At 32.7% G+C, this 15,782-nt stretch overlaps 1 protein-coding gene across 1 annotated transcript; it reads left to right on the top strand.

The window, feature by feature from the left end:
* The first annotated feature begins 5 nt into the window (after nucleotides 1-5).
* Nucleotides 6-10,778, top strand: LOC132720888 (translation initiation factor eIF-2B subunit alpha-like). The gene is made up of 9 exons (XM_060705123.1): nucleotides 6-143; nucleotides 2,000-2,101; nucleotides 2,415-2,554; nucleotides 3,749-3,865; nucleotides 4,771-4,883; nucleotides 5,637-5,705; nucleotides 8,690-8,765; nucleotides 9,368-9,493; nucleotides 10,620-10,778. The coding sequence occupies exons 1-9, from the start codon at nucleotides 122-124 to the stop codon at nucleotides 10,773-10,775; spliced, it is 921 nt and encodes a 306-aa protein (XP_060561106.1). The 5' UTR covers nucleotides 6-121; the 3' UTR covers nucleotides 10,776-10,778.
* The last annotated feature ends 5,004 nt before the right edge of the window (nucleotides 10,779-15,782 follow it).

Here is a 15,782-nt window from a genome sequence, read left to right as displayed (position 1 = left end):
ATCAAATACCACGTTACAAATTTTCTACCGAACCGGTGTCGATGTAATAAAGAATATCCGGTAAAATTGTAAACACTCACGAAAAATTTACAAAAAAGAAAATAAAGATCCCGTTAAAGTTATGGATGAAAATCAGCGAGATGGTTAGAACATTTTAAACAAATTAAAATCAGTACAAGAAAAATAATTTTATAATAATGAAATGTGTTTTAGTTTCATACTTAATCATCTGAATTCTGATGCAATATGCATGATATGTCAATTAGTGAATTACATTCCTACTTAAATTCTTTTAATGTATCACAAAGATGTCATTATATGATCACACAAGAAATACAGAAATAAATATTTTGTTCAGTATAGAGTTCCGACTGGAACATCAGCCAAAGTAATGTCTAAATGATCCACACAAAATTATCTAAACTGCTAAATGGGCAAAACATTGAAAAGTGATTAGAAATACACCCATTGACAGTCCCTATATGAAGTATGTAAATAACCGAAGTATATCGAGTGAAAAAATACGAGTTGTTTCCCTTGTCTTCGAGTAAAATTTATATCTCTAATGCTAAAACAATGCAGATTTAGCCATTTTTAAACCAATCGTATTGGGCAATTTAATGTACAATTTTAACATTTATTACACCAATGAAAAGCTTGTGATCTACGCTTCGTCTCAGTATATATACTATATTTTTCGACAAATTGTTTGACACTAAAAGTATTTCAATTGACGGTTAAAGCTACCTGAAGTCAGACCATTTTACATATGTTTTATACAGTGAGATACGCAACCAGTTATCTTTACTTGCAATTCTACTGATAAGAATAGTCTATCGTCTGCCAATTCGGAAACTGTTGGTGTATTGAAAAGGCCTTAGCAAAACTGCTGCTTAGTTGAAATAATAGGAAGAGCATCAAATTTGTAATCTAGGCGTCCTTGGTTTGGTTTTTGTATGAGGGGTAATTTCGAAATCGTCCGGACACTTTCAATCTTTTGTGCCTTCTTAGCAGTCCTTGGCAGTGTTAAGAAGGACCACTTTAAATCTGTAACATTGAATCTAATGGCCATTTACCTTTTATGGCAGATTCAAAAATGATTTCAGATTAGTTGTCATTAACTTTTGAATAAATTGGTAATTAATGTTTAATTATCTAGGTGGGCCAACCACCAAGATATGACCAAACTGTGTCAAATTGGATAAAAATTTACATAAAAACAAAAAGGCCTAAAGAATTTGAAACATTTTAAGTAGTTGGCCCCTGACAATCTAAAACCAATTAGACTTGTCAAAGAGACATGAAGATAATATTTGGATGGGCAACGAATCAAACTATTCATTCCGAATTAAGTAGGTTACCTACCTGCTACAGTAACACAGAATACAACATGTATGGCAGGAAGTAATGAGGTAAAGCAAGTAAAAATGCCAAGTAAAATGTATTTCTTTTAAAGCTGCACCACAACTTTAGTTTGTGTACATTATGCAAACTAGCAGACAACAGACTATTTTTATCAGTAGAATTGCGAGTAAAGATAACCGATTGCGTATATCACTGTATAAAACATATGTAAAATAATCTGACTTGTGGTAGGTTTAACCGTAGATTTAAATACATTCAGTGTCAAACAATGTGTTGAAATATATACTGAAAAAAGCTTAGATCACAAGCTTTTCATTGGTGCAATAAATTTTAAAATCGGACATTAAATCGCCTCAAACTAGCGGTTTAAAAACTGCTAAATTTGCATTGTTTTATCATTAGAGATATAGATTTTACTCGAAGATAAGGGAAACAACTCGTGTTTTTTCACTCTACATACCTCGGTTATTTACGTAGTTCATAAAGAGACTGTAAATGGATGTATTGTGAACTAAGAAATTTAATAACTAAACTACAGTAGACTGCAAGAGAAAAAGATTTGTCACACAACACTTATTCTTATATTGTTAAGTATGGTGGAATTTTTTTTGTAATACATAAACTTTTTTTACAGGTGTCCTGCAGTATTTCAGTGGGGTTGTTGAGGAACATCCAGATATATCTGCAGCTGTAGCAGCTATTAAAACACTTCTTCACTTCATAGAAAACAACAGGAGTATGTATGAGTTGACTGATGATTTTCTAAGTGATAAGTTTTATTCCATTTCAAATTTCACTTATGTATTTCTGTAAATTTAAATGCCAATTTAAGTGTAGCATTCAATTGAAAATATATTGTTTTATGTTAAAGGAGTACTTAAAAGTGTGAAGTTGAGTTACAAAATGTTTTTTTTTTAAATTTTGATAGAAGAAGCACAGTATTGACAAAATTTGTGACAATCAGGTCTTTTACAGAATGACATAACTATGGTAGCATTAGCAATATTAAGCATACTTACATGTAGTAATTGTGTTACTTATTATTATAGTGGAAACCCTGGCTGGTCTTAGAGCTACATTAAAGGATGCCACACATACTCTCACACAGACAGATAGTAGTGTTACCTCTATATCATCTGGATGTGAACTCTTCCTCAGATTTATCACATTAACAAGTCTCGAAGATACAGTAAGTTTCATAGTCTATAATTATTCTTTCAACCATCCACATGACCACTGATGTCAATAATAAAATATGGCAGCGTGGCTAAGTGAGTTGTCAGACTAGTAATCTAAGGATTGCTGGCCACCTGGGTTCAAAACTTACTAGGGGAGCAAGAGACTTTGCACTTTGCACTCAAATTTACTATCTATCGGTCTATATCGGTATAATCACCTTTATCCATGTACGTATTAATTCTTTTGATAGATCTATAATTTTAATTTTCAACATAACTAGGGCCGTGTATTGTCAGAGTAGAGGCGATATGATGTGATTCACGATACAAAGGAGCAATACACAAATCGGTTTGCGATACATCACTGAATGATGAAATAGTTTCAATGTTTTATGTCAAACTATAATCTTACTAAGACTTTATAATCCAGCCGTTCAAATAGAAAGCAGAACATATTTACAAGGGATACTTTGATATTTAACTTGTTTACAAGTGAATATTTAAGTAGTACTCTTTTAAATATTTGTACAAATTGAATATAAGCATTTAGATTGCACTTATTGCTCAGTTCTGTTTGGTTCCAGAAATGTTTTTAATTAGGATAAGAGACAGCCATGAGACTAAAGTGTCCATGTCTGAATTTAACTAGGAGGCATGACTAATATTTTACTAGTTACCTGCACCATGTTTTTCTTATTACACACGAGTACTAAAAATGGCCTTAAAATTGTTTCAAAGAACTTTTGTGACTGTTGAGCAAAAATATATCATTTATTTTAACCTTTAGTTTGTATCTTAACTTTCAGCTTCACATTTAGAAGAAGTCACCTTATGACTATGACTACATATTTAGCAAAAAAGGCACCAATTGACTACATATTTAGCAAAAAAAGGCACCATTTGACTACATATTTAGCAAAAAGGCACCATTTGACTACATATTTAGCAAAAAAGGCACCATTTGACTACATATTTAGCAAAAAAGGCACCATTTGACTACATATTTTGCGAAAAGGCACCCTTTGAATACATATTTAGCAAAAATGGAACCATTTGACTACATTTTTAGCAGGAGATGCAAACATAGTTTGTTTTCACTCCAGATTAAAACGAATATCATATTTTAATTTATTTTTAAATATGTACAATTTTATATGAACTTACTTAGTCAACTTATTATGAATCATATCATAATCTGTTTGCAGGATTTTCAGAAGTGTCAGAATATTATGGTGGAGCGTGGTAACATGTTTTTACAAAAGGTTGCCTCATCAAGACAGAAGATAGCTAGACAAGCAGATAAATTTATCAGAGATGGATCTGTAAGCTTTATTCTTGATCACATTTTGTCAACCAGCTGTAAATTTTTTATGCCTTGGCATAATAATAGGAAATAATATGTTTGCCTGCTTAACCAGGGGGTAATATTGTATTTTGCCTGTCTGACTTTTTCTTTGAACCATTATCATGCTGAAATCATGTTACATTACATGTATTTAGCTTTGCCTTTAAGACTTATGTGTCCAGTATTAGTTTAACTTTAAACCATTGTCATGCTGAAGTTATGTAAGCCTTGTTTTGTGTACAGTATACAGTTTAAGGGGATTTTCAGTGCCAGTTTTACAAAACTGAGCAGACAATAAAGTACATGTATTTAGACTGATCACACTGAATAGAAAAGCAGGGTTACCTTGCTTAATACTGCTGACATCATTTCTTGCAAAAAAACATTTAATGTGGATAATTGAACATACAAACATATCAATGAACTACATGTACAGTTTTTCAACATTTGCCACTATTTTATTCAAGAGAGTAAGAAAATAAAGTTATTCACTATTTAGTCCAAGGTTGGCAAAATCCCATCCTGACTTTCTCCAGTTTTATTTGAAGTATTCTTTATTTTGTGTATGGTATATATAAAGTACATCCTGGAAATACAAGCAATGGGACTCACAACCTGAGCAATATGGACAATTGATTTATCCCCCATGATTCACTGAGATACTTTAAGTTAAAAATCATTAAGTGTTGCTTGTAGATATTTATTAGCATAAATTTAAAATTAACTCTTTGTTTTCAAAATGAGAATATTTCCTAGAGAATAGGAATCTTTTACAAAAAACTATTTTAAAGTATTATCTTTGGTGATAATTCTTCTATTTCTTTTTGCCAGTGCACAAAATACCATTTACCTAACTGTTTATGTCTGTATTTATGTTTTCAGAAAATTCTTATTCACTCACATTCAAGAGTTATTCAACATGTGTTAAAAGAGGCAGTCCAATCAAAGAAGCGATTTGAGGTGTATGTAACAGAATCAAGACCAAATGATGCAGGGTAAAGTTGTTGTTTTGATGCCCCTACTTCAAATCATTATGGTGTCGATATTGTTTCTGTAATCTGCATGGTTAGTCTCTTTATCTTGGTGCAGATAACCTTAACCTTGGTTTACCTTCATACCTGATTCAGTTATTGTCTTGACAATAGTTTTGTTTTATATTATTGAAATCATGACCTTGACTCAAATGTCCTTGACCTTGAAAATCAAAATTTTATAAATTTTATATGATTTCACCAAGACTTATTTCAAACTAATACAAATTATCCTTTACTGTTATACCTTCAAACCTGGTGCAGTTATCATCTGGACAAGAGTTTGTTTTTGAAAATTGACTTTGACTCTTAAATGGCCTAGACCTTCAAGGTCAAAATTTCAAATTTTATTTGATATTTTCCAAACTGTGTTGTACAATTGCAATTGTTTTTGTAAATAACTTATAGTTTTTTTTCTTGAAAGTAAAATTAAAAAATAAGGTTATTGTTTTGTTTTTTTTGTGAAATATTTTTGCTTGAGATGATAAAATTCAGTATATTTCACTCAACATTCCAGCTCACGAAAATATATGGAATTCTTTCGTGTTTAGTGAAAATATATTCCATATTTCACTCAAACTAAAGAATATCCTCTTAGTATAATAAAGTACAAAACAGAAGAATACTTGAAGATCAGAATAATAATATTTGTTTGATCTTAATCACAAAAAGAACAAAACATAACAGTTTATACCATGTTTCTTTATTGTTGTACAGGTTGAAGACAATGGAAGAATTGCGAGCATGTGGAATACCTACAACTTTAATTCTTGATTCAGCTGTTGGGTAAAGTTTAAATATAACTTTCATCTTTGTTAACTATTAATATAGTGTAGTGGAAACTTATACAAGCATACATAATTTAAAGGGACTCCACTGCGTTTTTATGCCACCGCAGCATCTGCGATGCGGTGGCATATAGCGATTCACCTGTGTGTGTGTGTGTGTGTTTGTTTGTGTGTGTGTGTGTTATAAAGATTATATAGTGAACTTAAAAAATCTTCTTGTGAAAAACCACTTGTCCAATTTCAACCAAACTTTGCAGGATTGATCCTTGGGTGAAGGGCTCACAAAGTTGTTCAAAGAATTTCATTCCATGCAGAAATCTGGTTGCCATGGCAACCAAAAGGAATTATAAGAATAAATTTTAAAAATCTTCTTGTAAAGACCCAAAAGGCCTAGAGCTTAGATATTTGCATAAGGCATTGTCTGGTAGACCTCTACCAAGATTGTTCAAATTATAGCCCTGGGGTCAAAATCGGCCCCGCCCCGGGGTCATTGATTTTCACTATATGTACATATAGTAAAAACTTAAAATACCTTCTTGTAAAGACCCAAAAGGCCCAGAGCTTAGATATTTTGCATAAGGCATTGTGTAGTGAAACCTCTAGCAAGATTGTTCAAATTATAGCCCTGGGGTCAAAATCGGCCCCGCCCGGGGGTCATTGAATTTCACTATATGTACATATATAGTAAAAACTTAAAATACCTTCTTGTAAAGACCCAAAAGGCCTAGAGCTTAGATATTTTGCATAAGGCATTGTTGTAGTGAACCTCTAGCAAGATTGTTCAAATTTTAGCCTTGGGGTCAAAATCGGCCCCCCCCTGGGGTCATTGGTTTTCTTTATATGTATATTGTAAAAACTTACAGTAAAAACTTTAAAAAAAATTTCTTCTAGCAATTGACAAATGCTAGAGGTTAGATATTTTGCATGAAACATTGTGTAGTGAACCTCTAGCAAGATTGTTCAAATTATAGCCCTGGGGTCAAAATTGCCCCTGCCACGGGGGTCCTTGATTTCCAATATATTCATATAGTAAAAAATGAAAAAATATTATTGTCTGAAGGTACAAGGCTTAGAGCTTTAATATTTGTTAAATGATATCATCTATAGGTACTCTACCAAAGTTGTTCAAATTTTGCCTCTAGTGTCAAAATTAGCCTCGCCCCGGGGGCCATAGGTTTTCCTTATATGTGTATAATAAAAACTTAAAAAATCATCTTCTCTAAATTTACAAATGCTAGAGTTAAGATATTTTTCATGAAACATTGTGTAGTGAACCTCTAGCAAGATTGTACAAATGATAGTCCTGGTGTCAAAATTGGCCCAACCCCCAGGGGTCAATGATTTTCACTATGTACATATAGTAAAAAAATAAAAAATCATCTTGTCTGAAGGTACAAGGCTTAGAGCTTTGATATTTGGTATATAATATCATCTATGGGTCCTCTACTAAAGTTGTTTTAATTATGCCCCTAGTGAAAAAATTGCCCTGCCTAGAGGCGATAGTTTTCCTTATATGTATAAAGTAAAAACTTGAAAAATCTTCTTCGCTGAATTGACCAATGGCTAGAGGTTAAATTTATGGCATGAGACTTTAGGAAGTGAACCTCTACTAAGATTGTTCAATTATAGCCCTGGGTCAAAATTGGGTCCGCCCCGGGTTCATGATTTTCATTATGTACATATAGTAAAAAAAAAATAAAAATTATTTTTGTCTGAAGCTACAAGGCATAGAGCTTTGATGTTTTGCTATATATTAATATCATCTGTAGGTCCTCTACCAAAGTTGGTCAAATTTTTCCCCTGGTGTCAAAAAATCGGCCCTGCCTGGGGGCATTGATTTTCATTTAGTACACATAATAAAACAGAGAAAAAAACAAATGTTTTTCTGAATGGGAGAAAGCTACAGCTTAGATATTTGACTTAAAATGTTGTTTGGTGGACCTGTATCAAGATTGTTTTGAATTAAACCCTTGGGTCAAAATTTTGCCTTGCCCAAGGGGACAGTGACCTACTTTCTTGTCCTTTGATGTACAGCAATTAAATTTGACCATGTGCACAGTTTTTAAGTTGTAAAATTGAACTTTTATATCAAGTGACCTAGATTTTGATTATGTGGACCTACTTCCTTGTCCTTTGATTGTACAGCTATGAAATGTGAACCATGTGCACAGATTAAGATGTAAAGTGAACTTTGATTATCAGCTGACCTAGATTTTGACAAAGTGTCTTACTGTGTTGTCCTTTGATGTAGTCATGAAATTTAGGCTGTCGTCTGCTTGCTTATCTTTCTGCAAGGGAATGCTAGCAGTTTATAGTAATACTTTGGCTTTGCATTGGTACCGGCTCATCCAGACAATAATACACGAGGTTAATAAAAGACCCGTTCTTCAACAGCATTTGTTCCTACACTTCAATTTGTGTAATGCGGTGGCATAGCATTTCTCAAATGCAATCTTGTTTTTTTACATGATGGGGAAAGAAAATAATTGTTCCATTTGATGTAGGTAGGTCTTGACCAATAACTTGTTTGCAAACTTTTAGACCATTCTCTCGCTGTCTCTGTTTTTCCAGAATAGTTATCCTAATTGTGAAAAATTACCCAATATTGAAAAGGCTTGCAATGGTTGTCACTCAATTCAGCTCAAAATACACTTTTAGCACAAAATTTTGATTTTCAATTTATTTCTGAGTATATTTCTTAATTATTTTTTGCACATCTTTCTGTTATAAATGCCCCAGTTGATCTGTATATGAAGTTCAAATTTTATGCTTTTGGAACCTCAGTAGAGTTCCTTTAATGTACACAAGAGTCATGTTAACTTAATATGTTTCACTGTGATTTCAAATTGTGTTCTTGCAAGTATTGATTCATCTAGATATAGATATTTGTGAAACATTTCAAAAGGTAACTTTGTTAACTGAATTAAGGAATTCAATTTAACTTTTATAATTATAATTTATAATTATATGTATATAATTCAGTTATGTTATGGAGAAGATGGACATGGTATTATGTGGTGCTGAAGGTGTTGTAGAGAGTGGTGGAATCATAAATAAGGTAAAAGTTACCTATACAAGGCATTTATATTATGACAAGGTGACTAGACTAAGACTTAATGTAAGGCAAAAAATATAAAGGCAACCAAATATTTTTCCATTCTGATTTTTCCCTTGTGATAGCCCAGACAATGTCATAAAATAACATATGACCTGGGCTCTAAAGGACAAGTTTTCGAAATTCTTTTAATTTACCAATAAATTTGGTATTTTTAGACAGTTTGCTTTATTTTTACTAGCCCTTATCCTGTTGAATTTCTCAAATGGATTTGTTAAGTTTTCATGAGTTGAAACAGTCCATTATCTATTTTGGAAATATAAAGATGATAATTTGAAGCTAGTCAGCCAACATGATTGAGCCTGGTCAGACTGCATGGATATGCAGGCTTTAAAGGATGTGCTTGCTGGCCTGGCTCTATACTGGTGGCAAATGCTAATAATTTTAGATTCCTGCCGGCTTGTCAGGTTAACATATTGATGCTTTATGCCAAAACCATCATACTATAGCAAAACTGATATTTACACAGAAGGTTTATTTTTAGATATTTAAAGTTGCAAGGGTGTTATGATTTTTGTTTTCACATTGTTTTGTTTTAATTACAGATTGGAACGTTTTCAATAGCCATTGCAGCAAAGGCCATGAATAAACCTCTTTATGTGGTGGCAGAGAGTTTTAAATTTGTACGACTTTTTCCCTTAAATCAACATGATCTACCAAATGAATTTAAAGTAAGTTTTTAACATTGCATAGTTCACCATAATTTGAATTTTACTATAATTGATTCTAACTTGGTTGCTTTTAGCTGATCTCATGCAAACTGGAGTCCACTTGGGTCCCCTTCATTGACTAATTTATACTGGCGCCATATAAGGCAATAGGTTTGTGAATCCAGTATTGTTAAGACACAGTAGTTCAGAAATTTGCACTTTAGCCAATGGTCACCAGCCCGCTTGAATACACCTTCATAATTTTAGTTAAATCACACAGATTTGAAACTGTCCTGCTAAAGGGAAGAAAATATGATAAGAAGTAATGGACAAAAAGTTTATTTTATGCTTTTCGGATTAACCAGTACTGGTGCCATATGAGGAACATGGACTTTTTAAGACTTTATCCATTATTGTCAAGAGGCAAATAATGTAACAGGTTTTCCATAGGCCTCTACTTCCTTTAAATGTAAGACATTGCCAAATTTATCACATTCTTAACTCCTCCAAGAATGTTCATGCCTTTCAAATTTTTTTCTATGGAGCATCATGTTGCTAGTTTGTCACTCCTTCTTACCTTCGTGCACGCTATATCACATATGTAGCTCTATATTTGTTTATGTTATCCCAAGTATTGCCAAATGCAATGTTTTGCCATTTTGCAAATAAAATTTGAACTTTTAAAAACAATGGAAGACATATGATAGTATGTCATTTAAATATTTACATAAAATATTGTATACCAAGTACCCATATTCATGAACATGTATCAGCAAACTTTAATACTGATAATCTCCATTTGAAACAGGTCAGATAAATAATGTGTAAGGAATGGATTTAACTCACTACATTGTTGGAGTAGTAATTTTAGAGGCTTGCAAAAATCATGATAACAAAATAGAAAAATATTGATTTTTCACCGATTTTTACATTTTTTTCATCATAATCGTATATAAATTTGGTGTGAACAGAAGAGTTAGACATCTTAAAGAGCATTTTGTGTGGTGAATATCGGATATTGTAACATTTAATCATTCAAGCATCTTGTCGGTTTGTACCAGAATAGGGTATTAAGTGCGGTGCTCCCAACACTTTTTATGTCTCTTTCGTGAGTAGTAATATCTGGTTATCTCTGTCTTTATTACAGTATAAAGCATCTACTCTGAAGAAAGGAGGCAACCTGGATGAGGAACACCCACTAGTTGACTACACACCACCTAATTACATTACATTGTTATTCACAGACCTCGGAGTGTTAACACCGTCTGCTGTCAGTGATGAACTCATTAAACTTTATTGCTGAAAATTTAAAAAAAAATCATAAGAATATGTAAAAAGTAAATGTTGGGAGAAAAAAAAAATAATAAAAAAGCAGAATAAAATTTTGATTTGTTTCATTATTTTGTACATAGTAGTATGCGAGTATTAAAATAACAGCTTGAGACAGATAAAATTTCTGCAATTTCCAACTCCATCTTTTGTAACAATCACATTTTGTGGTATCTTTTGTACCATATCAGGATTTTTACTAACAAAAAAGAAACGGAAGTTGTTAAAATGAAACACAGTTGATGTGCATTGCACAAAAACCAGGAGTATTTATAAGATATAATGTTACCATGTTCTGTGGTTGTCTGGTGTCTAAACAGATAAACACCTCACAGATAACTGGCTATTGATTAATTTTGATTTGGTCTTCAACATTCTTGAATAGTTTGTAATTTTCACTTTAGTTTGTTATTAAAATGGCCTTTTAAAGTTTGTTATTAAAATGGCCTAAAACCAGCAAAAACTCACAGGGTAGATAATGTGAAGAAATTCTGTTAATTAGTTTGAATTTTCCTTCATTGTCAGTAAATATTATGATGAAACTATAGGAACTGTCTTTTAAACTTTTTTAACCAGGTTTTCAACGAAAACCGGGTTATTGTAATGCCGAAGTCTGCGGGCGGGCGGGCGTCAACTTTTGGTTTCCGCTCAATAACTTTAGTTTGCTTTGGCCTTTTGACACCAAACTTGGTGTGTAGGTAGCTTATATCAAGAGGCAGCTTGGGATTGCTACCCATGTGTATGTGATAAAGGTCAAGGTCACTGTTACTAAAAATAGAAATTCAGTTTTCGGTCAATAACTTGAGTTTGCTTTGGCCTATTGACCCCAAACTTGGTCTGTAAGTGGCTTATATCAAGATGCAGCTTGGGATTGCTGCCCAGGTGTATGTGGTTAAGGACAAGGCAACTGTTAATAAAAATAGAAATTCAGTTTCCGCACGATAACTTGAGTTTGCTTTTGCCAATTGACGCCAAACTTGGTGTATGGTTAGCTTGTATTAAGCGGCAGCTTAAGGTTGCTTCCCAGGTGTCTGTGATCAAGGGCAAGGTCACTGTTACTAAAAATAGATATTCAGTTTCAATAACTTGAGTTTACTTTTGCCTATTGACACCAAACCTAGTGTATGGATAAATTATATCAAGAGGCAGCTTGGGATTGCTACCCAGGTGTCTGTGATCAAGGTCACTGTTACTAAAAATAGAAATTCAGTTTCCGCTCAATAACTCGAGTTTGCTTTGACCTATTGACACCACACTTGGTGTATGGATAGCTTATATCAAGAGGCAGCTTGGGATCGCTACCCAGATGTCTGTAATCAAGGTCAATGTCACTGTTACTTAAAATAGAAATTCAGTTTCCGCTCAATAACTTGAGTTTGCTTTGGCCTTTTGACACCAAACATGTTTTATGGATAGCTTATATCAAGAGGCAGCTTGGGTTTGCTACCAAGGTGTCTGTGATCAAGGTCACTGTTACTAAAAATAGAAATTCAGTTGCTGCTCAATAACTTGAGTTTGCTTTGGCCTATTGACACCACACTTGGTGTATGGATAGCTTATATCAAGAGGCAGCTTGGGATCGCTACCCAGATGTCTGTAATCAAGGTCAAGGTCACTGTTACTTAAAATAGAAATTCAGTTTCCGCTCAATAACTTTAGTTTGCTTTGGCTTATTGACACCAAACTTGGTGTATGGATAGCTTATATCAAGAGGCAGCTTGGGATTGCTATCCAGGTGTCTGTGATCAAGGTTAAGGTCACTGTTACTAAAAATATAAATTCAGATTCTGCTCAATAACTTGAGTTTGCTTTGGCCTATTGACACCTAACTTGGTGTATGGATAGCTTTTATCAAGAGGCAGCTTGGGATTGCTACCCAGGTGTCTGTTATCAAGGTCAAGGTCACTGTTTCTGCTCAGTAATTTGAGTTTGCTTTGGCCTATTGACACCAAACTTGGTGAATTGACACCAAACTTGGTGAATGGATAGGTTATATCAAGAGGCAGCTTGGGATTGTTATCTAGGTGTCTGTGATCAAGGTCAAGGTCACTGTTACTAAAAATAGAAATTCAGTTTCTGCTCAATAACTTAAGTTTGCTTTGGCCTAATGACACCAAACTTGATGAATGGGTAGCTTATATTAAGAGGCAGCTTAGGATTGCTACCCAGGTGTCTGTGATCAAGGTTAATGTACATGTATTTAGTTTTCATGTTATAACTTTAGTTTGCTTTGACCTTTTGACACCAAACTTGCCGAGTGGCAGCTTTGGATTGCCACCAGATATCTGGGAGCTAGTTCAAGGTCATTTGCTTACAATAGAATTTTCAGTTTCTGCTTAATAACTTCAGTGCTTTCTGACCTATTGATTGCTGTCACATCAAAACTTGGTCGTTAAAAACCTGGTTTTCGTCGCATTGCGGCGCTTCTTGTATTCAATATTTTGTCATCACAAGTTTCTTCCTAATAATTTATGTGATCTCATCATAAGAGATTGCCTGATAATACAGAAGTTGAAACTTCCTTTGATTGTTTTGTGTTTTGCAAGTGTGTGCATGTATAATCAATAACTCCTGGTAATGTTACCTAAGTTAGAAATAGATACATTACATGAACAACTGTTTATATGGACCAATGGTTGATAGATCAAAGTGTTTCAAATATGAAATGACTGGAAAAAATTCTATATCGGTCCATTTGATACATTATTTTTTTTATTTTTTTTTTGGTATAAATAACAGGCAAATGCCACTGTAGTGGCTTTTTTATAACCAAAATTAATTTCAATGGCTCATTAAGTTTCGGAAATTAATAAATCTTTGCTTCAATAAAAAAGCAAGCATCCAATGTTGTAATAATGAATTAAGAGCATGTGAGATGCTTTTCACCTGAAGAAAGTATCATTGAAAGTGAAATAATTTGTGAAAAATGAAGCCAAATCACTAAATTTTAAGTGTTTTAGTTGCCAAAAATACAAAAAAGCAAAATTTGACTCCAGTATCCACATACTGCCAGTTTTCAATCACAACCACTTTTCAATCACCCCTGGAAATTCTTTATTTTTGACCTTATTTGTCATGTAACCAAACTGTATGCACATCTTGTATTTACCTTGACTGCATTTATCAGCAGCAATGTCAATAAAATATGGCGTTAAAAAAGAAAATAACAGTATTTTAGTTCAAAATATGTAAAATTTGTGTTTTCCACTAATCCTTTATTTACCCAGTTACAAATCGCAATAATTTTCTAAAAATAATTGATTTACAGACTCAGTTTTTTGTCAGTCTGCAAAAATGGATATTAAGTTAGACAACTGTTTCAATATCATTAAGTCATAATGTATACTGCACTTCAAAAGCTATAATTTTAAAATGTACATATTTTACCATACAATTCTTAATTGGAAGATTATACGTCAGTAAACTAACAGTCACTTAAACAAGGAAAAACATTCTCTCCGATAACTTTTCAGAAAGCTGTCACTAGAATGGGGTCATATAGACCCTAAGATTCTAAAAATTTCACAAGAACATGCTTTTTCTGTTATGCACATTGAGATGTACATCCCTACCCCAATTGTTACAGCTTTACTACTGCAAAAAGATATCAAGATTGAAAAATGTCATTATAAATAGGTTAAAATTGTTTATTACCATTTATCTGAAGTTGAGTTTGTCAAAATTTCTTCAAAATACATAACTGGTTATATTTTAACATTGTATGACAATTTTTATGTGGTACAGTTTATATTTTGTTAACTGATTGAAAAGTGGTTGTGAAATTTAGAAGAACAGGAAAATGGGTCAGTAATGATTTGTCCTCGATTCATAATAATAATTCAGGTAAAATTTTAAAAAGTTGTTGCATTTATTAGCTGAAATGCTAATATTTGCAGAATTGTAAGAAAAATTTTATTTTTATAATTTCACTGTCAGTTATTATAGAAAAATCTGTTAGCTGATCGGAAAGTGGCAGTACGGGGATATATGAACATTAATACAAATTTAAAAAGGTTCACACATTTCAAAAATTTATTGAAATCAGCTATTTTATTTTGTCAAATTTCCATTGCAATATTGATAATATATCTATTTTTTTCAAAATAAACAAGGTAGATAATTGTAACTTGTGACTAAATGATCATAAATCTGGGACCAAAAATATATTGGTTCCAACATAAATTTATGATTTTTTTTTCTATTTAAAAGTAACACTGTGATGACATCATGCAATTATTCTAATATCCATTTATCTCAATTCTCTACAGTTATATTCAATATATAAATATATAATGTTGTCAATAAATGTATCACATAACATACAAAATAAAAAAGTTAAGGTTTTTCCAAATAAAAAGTACTCGGAGAACTTGGAATTTACTCAAAGCTGTATTCTCGTCATCGTCTTCACGACTACCACTTTATCATAAAGTTTATGGCTTCATGTTTTATTAACAATGTGTGGAGATATTCATCCAAATCCGGGACCAGATCATTCTCAATCTTTCTCGAGCTCAGTCTCATCAGAATCTTTTCTTGATAACACTCTCCATGATTTTTTTAAATGTTCAAAATATCTTACAGTTGTTCACTATAATGTCCAAAGCATATTTCCTAAGCTTGACATCCTTTATGCTGAATTAAGTAATCTCGATATTCTTGCTTTCACCGAAACATGGCTAGGTGACTCAGTGTCTACAGTTAAAATTTCGGAAACTCAGAAATGAAGCAGTTCAGCTAGTCAAAGACAGCAAATCTCGTTACTTTCTTTCATTGTCTGACAATCTTAAATCAACTTCCATATCATCAAAAGATTGGTGGAAAATCCTCAAATCCTTTATATCATATTCAACAAAAAAAGGTATTCCTTCTCTTATTGATCCAATTACTAATTCCATTGTATCTGAAGAACCTGAAAAGGCTAATCTACTAAACACTTTTTTCAAGAACCAGACAATGGTTGACGACTCTAACAGGGATC

The sequence above is a fragment of the Ruditapes philippinarum genome, unplaced genomic scaffold (assembly GCF_026571515.1).
Source record: "Ruditapes philippinarum isolate M1 unplaced genomic scaffold, ASM2657151v2 ctg1674_1_1_1_1, whole genome shotgun sequence".
NCBI classification, from domain to species: Eukaryota; Metazoa; Mollusca; class Bivalvia; order Venerida; family Veneridae; genus Ruditapes; species Ruditapes philippinarum.
Note: the sequence above shows the minus strand (reverse complement) of the source record. Positions and strands in the feature narration are given on the sequence as shown.